This window comes from Stegodyphus dumicola, chromosome 6 (genome assembly GCF_044657685.1).
Source record: "Stegodyphus dumicola isolate Sdum_Otavi_A_Nest chromosome 6, ASM4465768v1".
NCBI lineage: Eukaryota > Metazoa > Arthropoda > Arachnida > Araneae > Eresidae > Stegodyphus > Stegodyphus dumicola.
In genome coordinates, this window is record NC_140773.1 from 75,850,639 (window position 1) to 75,865,072 (window position 14,434).

A 14,434-nucleotide genomic window follows, 5' to 3' on the forward strand; every position below is an offset into this window, starting at 1 on the left:
ATTATAAAAAAATAACTTCTAAGAAACAGTATATTCTTAATTTGTTATAAGAATATGTTCTGAAAATTACTCAGATTTTTGAAGTTTTCAAAAAACAACACTTTTTTTTTTTCACTTTCATACAATATATAAATTGCTATTTCAGTGTCGATGAAGTATCAGACTTTCAATACTCAGCTACATAAATTTCTATCCATAAAAATTGTTTTCTTACTTTTTCATCAGCAACTAATAACAGATTTTATTTTAGATATAAAAAATGCACTCAGATATATATGTTCTGCTTTACCACTCAGGAATAATACTTAAGTGAATTTTATGGCATGGGCTATACTTTAACATCATTTTGAGTTTATTAACTTTCTTAAGAATATGGTCACTTTTATCTGGTTGCATGTGTAGTCTCCCTTTTATTTTTTGTTTATTATCTCTGTCTTTAAAATATATTGAACTCGCATTCTCTACATTGATTATATATTCTTTATGAAAATGAATATTTAGACAAAATAATGCATAAGACAATTAACATTATATAACATTACAGAACTAATTCTAGAATGGCTACTATGTGGAAGGCTATCAAATACTGCATTTTTAAAGTAAATAATAGAAGCATATTTCTATCGTAGTTATATGAGAACTGAATAATATGAGATTATAGTATAGTTATACGAGAATATCTAAAATAATATTTTCACAAGCCTACACATAATGTTTCAATACTTGGGTTTTTCAAAGCAGAAAAAGTTGTAAAATAATACACATCCAGAAATAAGTGTCAACAGTAGCTAGTTATCTGATACATATGTAGATCATATGAGCAGGAATGTGATATATTAATACATATATAAAATCGGATCGAAAAGTAATTGCCCTGCGTTTTCGCAATAGACGCACATTACTCGACTTTCAATGCAACATAACAGAACAAAATTAGGAATGAGATACCAAACAAATATAAACACATCTTAATCCCGTTTTTCCCCATATATTTTCTTTTTCTCTATTTCCCACATGATATTTACTTCCGTTGGCATAATGAAATGTCGCCCATATGCTTATAGGAGCCAAATTGGCGCAACCAAGGCTGTTCTCCGAACCTTATCCGAATTTATGTATTCGCGCGTTTTGAAAATGTACTTTGCGCACCAAATCCTTCAGTGTTTTTACCTTTTTTCACTGTGGAAGGCAGCTTACCTTTTGCTGTTTTGTCAATTCGACACTAAATTTTACCTCTTTGTCGAACCCTCGTTTTGATAATAATTATTTAATCTTTGATGATGTGAGGATAAAGGCTAGATAATAAAGACACTGCTATTTGCATTTTCTTCGGACTTCAGCTTGATTTTTCTCCCTGTGCGCAAAAAGACTAGAGCGGACGCAAATCTACTTTGTCTATCTTCAGTAATCTTCAGCACATGCCTTATTATGTAAACAGTACTGTATAGTGTGAGGTAAGAATAGAGAATTAATTTCCTTTTATGTCAGTATTTTGGTTACCATAGTGATTAATTAAATATTTATTGCATTAAATTCTGCTTTTGCATTTAAATCCATTTTCGTATTAAGTATGGAGACGCCTCAGAATCGTACTTCCATTTCATATCTCGTGATGATATATTTAATGTCAGAATTAATTAAATTTACGTATTGATGTAATAGTTAGTAAAACTGGATACAGAATCCAGAAATCCGCAAAGCTTGGGACCAGCGGTTGTGCGGATTTCCGGACAGAAAAGATAAATCATAATATTCAGACTCAAAGTGCAAAATAAATAAGGCGTATTAGATACATTTAATTAAATTATTATATACATTATTGCTACAACTTATTACATGCGTTAAATTATTACTACATATATAAATTGATTATATTATTCATTGTATTATATATACACAGCATGGAGGTTTGCCGATTTCGCCTCATGCAAAGATTTGCGGTTTCGGATTCCGGTGTTAGAATCACTGTTGCTGTAAAATTTCAACAGCTTTTCTTTATTTTTCCGTATATCATACACAATCGTATCGCAATTCCATACGATTCTGCTATAAAATGCACCTATCTCCATCTTTTGCAGAATTTGCACTTTTTGCATTACCGTTAATGCAACGTGCTAACGTTTTTCAATGTTGCAAGCAGTAAAATCATGAGTGCGTTTGTAATTGTATTAAAAAGGGATGAAGCACTAAATAATTTCGTGAAATAACAAAGCTTAGAAAATACAACAACATGAATCGTGAACTTGAAGGAAGAGTTGAGTGAATCGTCTGCTTTCTTACCTCGATGCAAAGGTTAGAGGAGAAAAAACGGCTAATCTTTGGAATATGGTAACAGGTAGTTTGGCGACATTTTGGTAGGGCGATAAAGGTTACTAGCTAGGACTTTAGCAGTTTACATGGATTAAGTCAAGAGTGTGCGCAATGCCATTTTTGTGCAATTCTGGGATGTTTTTTTAAGTGAAAATAGGTCGACGTGTACATGGATATCGTGCATGTGAAATTCTTAAAAACGCGGCAAGCAATTTGCGATTCTGCACTTTGTCCCAATTTCGCACCTAATCTTCGTCATGATTAAACACTTTTGTTCCATAAAAGTTCTAGCATAAGCGTAATTCGGCTAGCAGATTGTTGGGAAAAAAAATGCTGAGTTAAAAAAAAAAAAAAGCCTTTACTTTGTGAAAATAAAATGGCGTCCAAACAAAAACTAGCAGTTGCTGTAGCAGGGTTGGATGCCAAAAAATCGCCAAGTTACCATAATCCAAAGATTAACTGAAAAAATTTTTATCATGATGTCAATAATTGGGTATTTTCGTTAAGACTCATTATTATTCGGTAATTATGACGTCATTATTCGGTAAGTATTTTTTCTTTGATATTTCGTACGCAATGTTGCAGTTTCTGGAACCTATAAACTGAATGTTTATATTTTGAGGCAATGTGAATTTCAGGTCGGCAGATTTTTGGTATTTGACTGTATTACGATCTAGTTTGGCGTATTTTTAAACAATCAGTTATTTTCGCGCGTTTTAGAAAATCGCTAACTCATCCTATTGCCATATTAGATGGTTGCAAATTTGAATTAATTCTGTAAACATGCAAAACTATCTAAAACAGAACTTGAAGTAAAAGAACGAAAAAGGGGGAAGTGCAAAATCCCCCATTGCTTGGCACGTTTTTAAGAATTGCACATACTCGGTATTTGTGTACACACCGAACTATTTTCACTTAAAAAAAAAATATCCCAGAGTTGCACAAAAATGGCAATGTTCACTCCCTTGATTTTGTTCATGTACACATCGACTTATTTTCACTTAAAAAGTTAAAGAAAATTGACAAAAATCCAACTGCCCAAAAAGTGCCAAACAAATAAGCGGGCGATTCTGCACTGTAATCACAGTATTTGAAAGTTAATAACTATGTATTTTATAGGATCAACAATATTAAAAGTTTTCATAATATCATACCAATTTTAAGGCAGTAGCTAAATGAAATAAAGCGTTTTGTCACGAAATTTAAGAAATTGTAATAAGCAGTAAATGAGCAATAAAGGATCGGAAAGCATTGATTCCTATTTAAGTTAAGAGGTTACTGGATTTGGGCCATATTACCTAATATTTAATAATTTCTTTCTTGCTTTGTATTTTAGCGTGTAATATATTGAATCTTTTAGATTGTGGTATCCACTATTTGACTTGTGAAAGTAGTAAATAATAGGATTTATATCTAAAGAAGAAATCACACTGCACTGTTAAAATTTTATGCTTAATGTTTGTTTTGGAAAGAACTTACGCAGAGAACATGGTGAACGTAAACACCGCCAACAGTGATGATAACACTTCAAGTATAGTAACCTTTGCATGTTCCAAGGTAGTAACTATTTGTGGTACATTGTGTCAAAGAATAAGACGTTCTTTGTATATGTTTGGTTCCTTACATTGCTGTTCGTAATTTTCCACGTTGTAACATTCTCATTTTCTATTTGCATTTTCCATTTTCTATCCAACATTTTCCATGTTGTAGTATTCATTATTCACTTTCCACGTGTAATGTATTCTTCACTTATTGACTATAGTACAAGTCTCTAATCCGGACGTCCATTATCTGGAATGATCTATAATCCGAATCTCAAAGCCACAAACTTTTTTTTTTTTGTATGCTTTACACTTGCGCGTTTAATGTATAATGGATGGTATAAGCTAGGCTAAAATTATCTTTACTGATTCTAAGGCATTTCAGTTAATGTTGCAGATTGCACTGTTCCTTAATCTTCTAATTGGATCCGGCTTATTATTTTTTGCAGACTGATTGAGCAATTTTATAAAAATTAAGCTTGAACTCTTGATTATGTCAAAAAGAGTTTCCAATTATGGAGCTGTCAAACAATCTACAAAGCAAAAGCACATTTCGATGTCCATCAAACAAAAAGTGGAATTGCTGCAAAAAATGGATAAAGGCATATCTGTCTCAAAATTATGCGAGGAGTACTACATTGGAAAGTCAACTGTATATGACAGTTGCAAGCAAAAAGAAAAAGGAGCTTTTTGAATTTTTTGTGAATTCCGACACCCCACTTGCAATGAATACCAGAAAAAGGGTTCTGTTATGCTAAAAGTGACGATCATGACAAATTGATGATTGAATGAGTCAGAGATCGCTGCAGCGAGGGCGTGCCATTTATGGGTCCAATGCTAATGGCTCAGGCCAAAATATTTCATAAAAAAATGAACTTAAACACTGAATGCACATTTTCGACAGGTTGGTTAACCAAATTTAAAAATTGCCATGGTGTAAGACAATTAAAAATATCAAGTGAAAAAGCTTCAGCTGATACTGAAGCTGCTGAACAATTTGCTGATGAATTCATTGAACTCATTACTAGTGAACAATTATCTCCAGAACAAATTAAAAACGCTGATGAAACTGTTTTCTTCTGGCAATATGTACCGCAAAATACGTAGCGTATTCGGAAACTAAGTACTGTTTCATTCTAGCGCCATCGCAGCACTGTGGTAGGCGTCCCGCGCATGTGCACTAGTTTTTCTTGTTTACTGACTTTCAATTGTCGCCATTTTGGTTGCTCTATGTTGTGTTTTCAGTTTGCTGTGCACATTCAAAATGTTTAAGACAATTAGTTCTCCCGCTGAGTGTGAGATTCGTGCCATGATTAAATTTTTGAACGCGAGGAATGTTAAACCGGTCGAAATTTATCGTCAAGTGACAGAAGTTTACGGTGAATACGCGGTAAGTGATGGAATGGTGAGAAAGTGGGTAAGAATGTTTAATGCAGGTCGAACAAATGTCCACGCCGAGGCTCGGATTGGTCGGCCTTCTGTTGTCACCGATGATTTGGTAAGGAAAGTTGATGAAGCAATTCATGAGAACAGACGCTTCACAATGACAACTCTTTCAGAGGCATTTCCACAAATTTCACGTACTTTCACGTTCGCACATGAAGCGCGAGCTTGGTGGCAAGCGCTTTGGATCTGACGATGACACGAAAAATGATGTGGAGTCGTGGTTATCGAAACTGGCGGGAAGTTTCTTTGACGATGGTATACAAAAACTGGTCACCCGCTATGACAAGTGTTTGATCATTGGCGGAAACTATGTTGAAAAATAGTTTAAGACATGTATTTTCATGTAAAAATAAAATTGGATTCGAAAAAATTGTTTTACTATTTTTTTTTTTCAAAATGGTACTTAGTTTCCGAATACGCCTCGTACCTTGGCAACCTCTACAGAAAAGGCTCCAACTGGTGTCACAGATTCCAAAGCGAGACTAACAATTTTAGCGTGCACAATTGCTGCAGGAACGCACAAGTGCAAACCTTTCATAATCAGAAAACATGCATGACCTCGAGCATTTAAAGGAGTAACGATTTTGGTTGATCTTTACATTATGGTAAATTTGCGTTTTTTTGCCGAAAATTTGGCGACCAACTCTCCTACAGCCACCCTCTATTTTTTTTCCCCGCTGCCATTTTGTCTTCACGAAGTAAAGACATGTTTCTTTTCTTTTTATCTACTGAACACTTCTTCCAACAATCTACTAGCCGAATTACACTTATGCTAGAAATTTTATCTAACAAAACTGCTTAATCATGACAAATATTCACTGCAAAATTGGGAAAAAGTGCACAATACCATACTCCTTACGCGTTTTTCAAAATAACACATACACATAAACCATGTACACGCTGACTTATTTTTACTTAAAAAAACATCCCAGAATTGCACAAAAATGGCATTGCGCACACTCTTCACTATATCCATGTACACTGCTTTTTTCTCATAAATTAGAAAAATTTCACGAAAATACATGACAATTTTCTCAATCTTTAAACCCGGTAAAAAGAACATATATGAAATTACCTGATCGTGAAAAAGTATTTACCCTTTCCAAATATGAACATTTCCACATATAAAATAAATAAAATATCCAAAAGCTTTTACCTCTAAATCACCTATTACATTATACACGTCACCAACGAATTCATACCGCAAGCATTACAAATACTTAGTATCAAATATTTAAATTATTTCCATGCACGTTTACTTCAACTTAAACGTGTACCAAATTCCTACGAACATAAAATTCACAAAATAACTATCATTTAATTAAAATATCACTAAACCATGTACACATCAACTTATTTTTACTTAAAAAAACATCCCAGAATTGCACAAAAATGGCATTGCGCACACACTTCACTATATCCATGTACACTGCTTTTTTCTCATAAATTAGAAAAATTTCACGAAAATACATGACAATTTTCTCAATCTTTAAACCCGGTAAAAAGAACATATATGAAATTACCTGATCGCGAAAAAGTATTTACCTTTTCCAAATATGAACATTTCCACATATAAAATAAATAAAACATCCAAAAACTTTTACCTCTAAATCATCTATTACATTATACACGTCACCAACGAATTCATACCGCAAGCATTACAAATACTTAGTATCAAATATTTAAATTATTTCCATGCACGTTTACTTCAACTTAAACATATACCAAATTCCTACAAACATAAAATTCACAAAATAACTATCATTTAATTAAAATATCACTAAACCATGTACACGCCGACTTATTTTTACTTAAAAAAACATCCCAGAATTGCACAAAAATGGCATTGTGCACACTCTTCACTATATCCATGTACACTGCTTTTTTCTCATAAATTAGAAAAATTTCACGAAAATACATGACAATTTTCTCAATCTTTAAACCCGGTAAAAAGAACTTGTATGAAATTACCTTATCGCGAAAAGTAATGAACATTTCAACATATAAAATAAATAAAATATCCAAAAACTTTTACCTCTAAATCATCTATTACATTATACACGTCACCAACGAATTCATACCGCAACCATTACAAATACTTAGTGTCAGATATTTAAATTATTTCCATGCACGTTTACTTCAACTAAAACGTATACCAAATTCCTACAAACATAAAATTCACAAAATAACTATCATTTAATTAAAATATAATTAAATTCAAAAACACTACTTAAAATATAAATGAACACATACATTAAATTAATACATACATAAATACCCATTTCGAATTCACTTTAGTTACGGCCATGGGATCCAAAAATTCACGAACACTGTTTCACACAACACAGAATAAAGCCAAATACAAAATTTCCAGATTTTTTCCCGATTTCCCCCCTTTTCAGATTAAAGAACCGTAATTCATCCATTAATATCACATGACATATCCCATGATCTCTCATTTCCCTCACACAAAATAATGCGTAATCGGAACTGAGTACTGCTCACATTATTACCAAAGTCCCAGGTAGTAACCTTTATCGCCTCCAAAATGTCGCCAAACTACCAGTTACCATATTGTGAAGATCAACCACGATTTTCCCCTTTATATATCGCACAAATAAAAGAGCATGGATGACACAAGCGTTGATGAATAATTGGTTTGAAAATCATTTTATACCCGAGGCTCAACGACATTTGAATTTGGTTGGTTTACCTGATGACTCAAAAATAGTCCTGATTGTTGACAACTGTTTGGCGCATACTTCACTTAAAGTTTTAGTGAAATATGTTGGAAAATATGACTTATTGTAACCCTTTTTCTGCATCATCTCTCCTCCTTGAAATGTTTATCTAGTTTAGTTCTTAATTTAAAGGGATATAGTAGTTACTTCTACTTTTTTTTTCACTGCCACTGTTTGTGTTGAGAACGGACTGTTTCAGCTTAATTGAGATGCAAAAACGAAACGTGATGTTATGTCATCTGGAAAGCCGAGTCGTGCCGATAGCTGATTGGTTGCCGTGAGGTGACGTCATGCCTACTTCTGGTATAAGTATCTCGCGTCGCTCTGGCTCATTCCTTCTAGTTCCTGCTTTCTTGGCTCTTGGGTGTGCGGTTTCCAGCCCCTATTGAAAGACGTTTTGCAATGCGTGCAGTCCGGGCATAAGTTCCGAGGTTCCAGTCTACAAGATGGTTTTTCCCGGATAAGTTCCGAGGTTCCAGTCTACAAGATGGTTTTTCCCAAATAAGTTCCTTGGTTCCAGTCTACAAGTTGACTTTTCCGGAATAAGTTCCTTAGTTCCTGTCTACAAGATGAGTGACTGCCATAGGCGACATCCATGTTCTTCATGAAGGCGGCATTTAACATAAGTTAGTGGCGATGTTTTACTGGGCTATGATTCCTCGTGTTCAACTACAGTAAGCGAAGTTAGGCCGGATTTAAGTGCCCTTTTCAGGTGCTTTTTGATCATTAAACGTGGATCTATTGACAGTGTAACTAATTTCATTTAAAACCGTATAATTTCTGTTTAGGATACGTTTTTCACGTATTGAATGCCAGTATTTTGGAGACCAGGTAAAATACTATTTAATATATGAAATTTTGATAATGATGGTTATATTATAATTTTCTAAGTTACTGATATTGTTTAAATTTATTCATTGTGTTTTTTTTTTTTTTTTTTTTTTATATATATATATATATATATTGTTAATAAATTGGTTAAGTTTGAAACCTTTTATTGTCTTCAATGTCTGCACAACATATAATCTTAGGGAGCTTCTATTGCTACTGCTGCTAAGTGTTTAATTTTATAAACTTTAAACTTTGCTTTTCCATCAAAATATAATGTATCCATATTATTCTTCCCTCCAAATTGTATGTTTATCATTCAGCCTATGGATATGGGAATAGTGCACACGCTGAAATGGAAATATAAAGTAGCGTTTTTAAAATGTATGTTAAATTTCTTGAACAATGGCAAGACTATTCAAAATTTTTTGAAATTTTTTAGCATAAAATCTGCTTTGTGGAGCATCGTAATATCGTGGGAGGATGTGTCTCCAGATGCAATAAAAAAATACTTGGCATAATTTAGGCCAGCTACCATATTTCATGATGAGGATGATAAAGATGATACCCGCGAATTTGAAGGTTTTTGGACATCACAAACTAAAGGTGAAATTTTCCAGTTTATGGATTTTCTAAAGAACTTTGGTTAAGTGGTAATAAATAAAAATGATATAACAGATGTTTTCCATTGCAACGACAATGCCCCCAATCATCAATCAATTAACGGATGGCAAAATCTGTAGTATGGTTCTAGATCCAGAAAATACCGCTTCCGATAGTAAAGAAAGTGACAGAGAGGTTATTGAAAACGAAAATATTTCTATTGATAAGTTAGTATTCTTGGCACAGCAGTTACAGGACTTGAACAGTGGAACTTTGTAACTGAACAAGAAATTATGTCTGTTTATAGAATTAAAGAGAAAATAAAAACAAAGTAACTTAAACAACTTACATTGAAAGAAATGTTTAATAAAGTAAACAAATAAATATTAATATTTTTAGGTAAATTTTGATACCTTTCACATCATAATTGTTCTTTATTTCATAAATTACGATTTCATATTTTTCATTGTATAATTTCTGCATGCCATCTTACCAGATTTAAATTGATGATCTATAATCCGGAAAAACATCTAATCCAGAATCGCCAAAGTCCTAACGTGTCCGGATTACAGACTTTGTACTGTATTACTTTTTCTGAATTTTTTTAACTATGAATAGATGGAATTATTTTCGTTTAGTTAAGAAAGTTGTACAAGACAGGTGTTTGGCTGCAGTGGTGCATATAAGAAGGATTATTCCCTTCCTGAAAAGTATGTGCACTGCAGACAACAAATCAGCAGAGATTCTGATGCCACTTATTAAGCAGCATGAGGCAGATGTAAAGGCAATCACTATTGTGGCTGATGAATGGTGGATACTTTCATTCTTATGCAGATATGTGTATTATATGCATCAGATTGTTGATCATTCCACAAATTTCATTAATCTGGCAACTGGTAGACATACCTAATATAAAGAATGAAACAGGCAGCCTGTAAAGGTAACACTAAGAAGAAAAAAAAAAAAAGTGATAAAGAAAATCTGACTGATCACATACTCAATTACCTATTTCATTGTGAAGTTAAAATGTAGCGGCATAAACCATTCATGGAAAATTTAAATGCAATTAAAGATTATATCCTTTCAGTGTAATACACCACGAGTAATATGTTTTTAAAGGCAAAGGTTTTTAAAAAAGGAGGGGGACCGTTTTCAGGGCCATAAAAATCTAAAAAAAGAAATGAAGTACAGTCAAAAGTCATTAATTTGGACACCCATAATCTGGAACAATCTATAATCCAGACTTTGAACCTACAAACTTTCTGCGCATGCATCAATGCGCGTTAGACCTTACAGGTGCGAATATGCATGTGCGCATGCGCAAAATATGTTAACGAATGCGCGTTTAATGTATAATGACGGTATAAGCTAAGCTAAAATTATCTAATTCAGTTAATGTTGCAGATTGCGTTGTTCCTTAATCTTCGAATTGAATCCGGCTTATTATTTTTTGCAGACTGTTAGAGCAATTTTATAAAAGTAAGCTTGAACTTTCGATTATGTCAAATAAAATTTCCGATATATATTTACCAATACGTAAAGGATCTAAAAAGCGAAAGTATATTTCAAAGTCCATTAAACAGAAAGTGGAATTGCTGCAAAAAATGGATATAGGCATATTCTTTGATTATCTAATCATTCTGAAATATGTTTATCAATTTCACGCTGCTCTGAGGTGGGAGGGAAACGACGCTGCGTGCAATGAATTGGAAGTTCATCTGTCAGCACTATTCTTATCTTCAGGGCAGATGTTTTTATTTTATTTGGCTTGTAATTCCTTACTAAATGTAGTATTTCATCTCGATGTACTCCGTCTTTGATATGATTTAAATCAAGTTCCTCGTCATTATAATTCGCTTCCGATAGTGAAGAAAGTGACGCAGAGGTTATTGAAAATGAAAACATTTTGATTGACTAATTAGTCAGTATTCTCGACTCGGCAATTATAGGACTTGAACAGCAGAACTTTGTAATTAACAAGAAATTATGTCTGTTTAATAAAATTAAAGAGAAAGAATTATCACATGAAACGAAGCAACTTAAACAACTTACATTGAAAGAAATGTTTAATAAAGTAAACAAATAAATATTAAGTCTTTTTCTTTTTGTAAATTTTGATACCCTTTAGGTCATAATTGTTCTTTATTTCATTAATTACGGTTTCACATTTTTAATTTTATAATTTCTGCATGCCATCTTACCAGATTTAAACTGATGATTTATAATCCGGAAAAATCGATAATCCGGAATAGCCGAAGTTGGGGTCCAGGGTTGGTGTTAGACATTTAGTCCAATGCTATCTCTAAATTCTGCTGCCTTCCTAAACTCTGAATTCTTGCTTTCCTAAACTCTGAAAATTTAATTGCCCCTCAATTTTGAATTTCAGTGCGATCCCTAGTTTCTAAAGATTTTGCCATTTCTTAATTTTGTTGATATAATTTACTTTTTTTTTTTCCCATATAGAAATTTCTATTAAATTTCTCCTCATCAACATGCTCAATACTTTGCAATGGTGTTAGCTGAAGTCTATAAGCATCACCAAGCCTAATGTCAACAGGTTGCCATCCTCTTTGGAATTAAATTACTTAAAAAAAAAAAAAAAAAAAGTGTTTCGACATTGCTATACGAGTTATTTCTCAAGCTGTAGTGTGTTGATGTTGTGATAATGAAAGCAAAAAATAAAAAATAATGGTTCCCCAGGTAAACTAAGAATTGCAATTCTGTACTATTATGAAAAAATATGAAATGCCCCAACCTAAAGCATAAACAGAATTTTTTAGTTTTCTGCCAGTTAGGAAATCCAGATATTGAACATCTGGATTTCAGACTTTGTACTCTATTTGCAAAAATGGATTTATAAAATTTTTTATATGTATGTGCTTACTTCTGTTTTAATTTAATAGCTTGTGTTATATGAAAATTTTTCATAAGCAACATTATCGTCTTTCCTTATTTTTTTACTTACTTTAAAAGCAATGGGTAATATATCCTCATCTGTGAATGCAACAACTACAGTGCCTCCACTAACACAAACTTTAAATAAAGATATGGAAAGTAAAGGTCACATACCAGAAAACATAGGAGGTGCTGCTGATAAATTAGGTTCCTGTCCTTATAAACATAATGAGAAGGAAATGCCACAAGCAAAGAGTGAATGTCCTGTTACTGGAACTTCTGATGATGATGTCAACCCCTACAATATGGTAAATATTATAAGTATTGTTTATTAATTGTGAGTGAAAAAAGTTTTAAAATTATTTTAATGTTTCCTATTAAATTTGTAATATGCTTTATGATTATAATATTCTTAACAATTATTCTGATAGTTTGCCTTTTACATACTTACAGTTAATTACAGAAATTGAATAATTTAAAGGAGTAAAAAGTGTTCTGTTATTGATATGCGAATGTCTGTAAAAATGTTTTGTGTATAATAAAAATATTGCATGTATTTAACAAAATTTTATTAGCAAGCCATTCATTTGCTGATTGAAAGTAGTTCACTATTGAATTCAGATTTACTGTTGGGTGACAATTTAGCACTAGAAAAAAGAAACTGGAAACAAGTTAATATTAAATGTTTAACTTAACATATTGATTTTAAGCAAAATAGAAAAAGGGAGGGAAAAAAGGAGAAGAAAAAGGAAGTAAAAGTTTATGTATACAACAGGTGCATACATTGGAATAAAGGTCAAATCAACAAGCTGTCTCTGTATTGTTCTTTGTTGGCCTATTCATAAAATACCTTTTTGAAGCCCAAAGCTGTCCTATATACTTAAATATTAAAAAAATATATATTAAGTAATTTATCACTTATTTTTTAATTTTTGCATTGAAAAAATTTGGATACTTTCTGACTATCTGCAGCCTCATTGAAATGTTGCAAACTTTTTGTCAGCTTTGGAGAGCATTTGTAAACTTGCTGGTGATTAATATTTTGCCAAGCTAATTCACAAAGGGGAACAGCCATTTTTAAAATTCCAACCCCCTAAGCATTCCATACAAGAGCAATCAATCACTAAAATTTTTTAAAAAGTTAGGAACATCGGTAATAAAACACTTATCTTTTTCGAGAAATCCTGTTTTCGTATCAAAAAGTCAGAGAATTGCACAGATTCAACATTCATACAACTTCATTATTGTGCGCCAGCCAAAATAGGCGTGCTACGCATACTAGGATTGCTGCTTAAATACTTTTTGGTTGTTGTTGTGGTTTGCCACAAAGCTATTTTGGCAACATGTTACTTTGGCTCGCAGACCTTTTTTCATGACTTTTTAATGAGGATGTGAATAACCAGACTGTACAAAATTTAATTTTATTTTAAAATATGACATTTAAGCCATTTAATTATCTTTTTTTATTATATACTTTTAACATAGTTCTTAATTTGTATATGCCATCTTACTAACCAGTGGTGTGATATCAGTGGGTTAGAGGAACTAAGCTAGTCTTTTAACTTTTTATGCATTTCATATGAAAGTTTACTTTTCTCCTGATTCTTGTAAGCGAAATTAATTTAATTCTTAGCTCTTTATTTTAGTTTGCTTCCATGAAAGCAACTCTCATGGTATGTGGAAGAATTCAAAGTAAAATACAAGTTGTGCCCATGAAGTAACTGAACAATTTCTTATAAATGAGAAAAAAAAGTGCTACTCTTTAAATAAATTTATCACCTTCAAAATAATTAACAGAGGAGTCTATACAATTTTTCAATGTTTCTTCAGGTCATTGAAATGCTGTTTATAGGCACCGGAACTAACTGTTTGCAAAATGCAAGACTTGAAATGCACCCTATCTTTACTTCCTCTCCAGTGCTTTTGTGCCTCATTTAAAGAGGTTGTATGACTCATGCACTTGTGTTCTTGGTAATGATGCATCACCTTATACTGTTCGAATCACCTGTAACACTTCAGTAGTAGGTTTAACTAATTTGTAACAAAATTTAATGTTAAACGTTATTCTAT

At 32.5% G+C, this 14,434-nt stretch overlaps 1 protein-coding gene across 3 annotated transcripts in view; it reads left to right on the top strand.

Annotated features, from left to right (window-relative positions):
- The first annotated feature begins 1,197 nt into the window (after nucleotides 1-1,197).
- The window catches only part of Cchl (Cytochrome c heme lyase), a 48,442-nt gene continuing 35,205 nt past the window's right edge, over nucleotides 1,198-14,434 (top strand). Inside the window, exons 1-3 of one of the 3 annotated variants that reach the window (XM_035358650.2) lie at nucleotides 1,199-1,454; nucleotides 9,309-9,472; nucleotides 12,443-12,672. In XM_035358650.2, coding sequence (XP_035214541.1) covers nucleotides 12,445-12,672 — 228 coding nt within the window. In that variant the 5' untranslated portion in view covers nucleotides 1,199-1,454; nucleotides 9,309-9,472; nucleotides 12,443-12,444. Of the gene's footprint in view, nucleotides 1,455-9,308; nucleotides 9,473-12,442; nucleotides 12,673-14,434 lie in introns of all 3 variants that reach the window. The other 2 variants (XR_015041668.1, XM_035358651.2) reach the window with 2 other exon arrangements.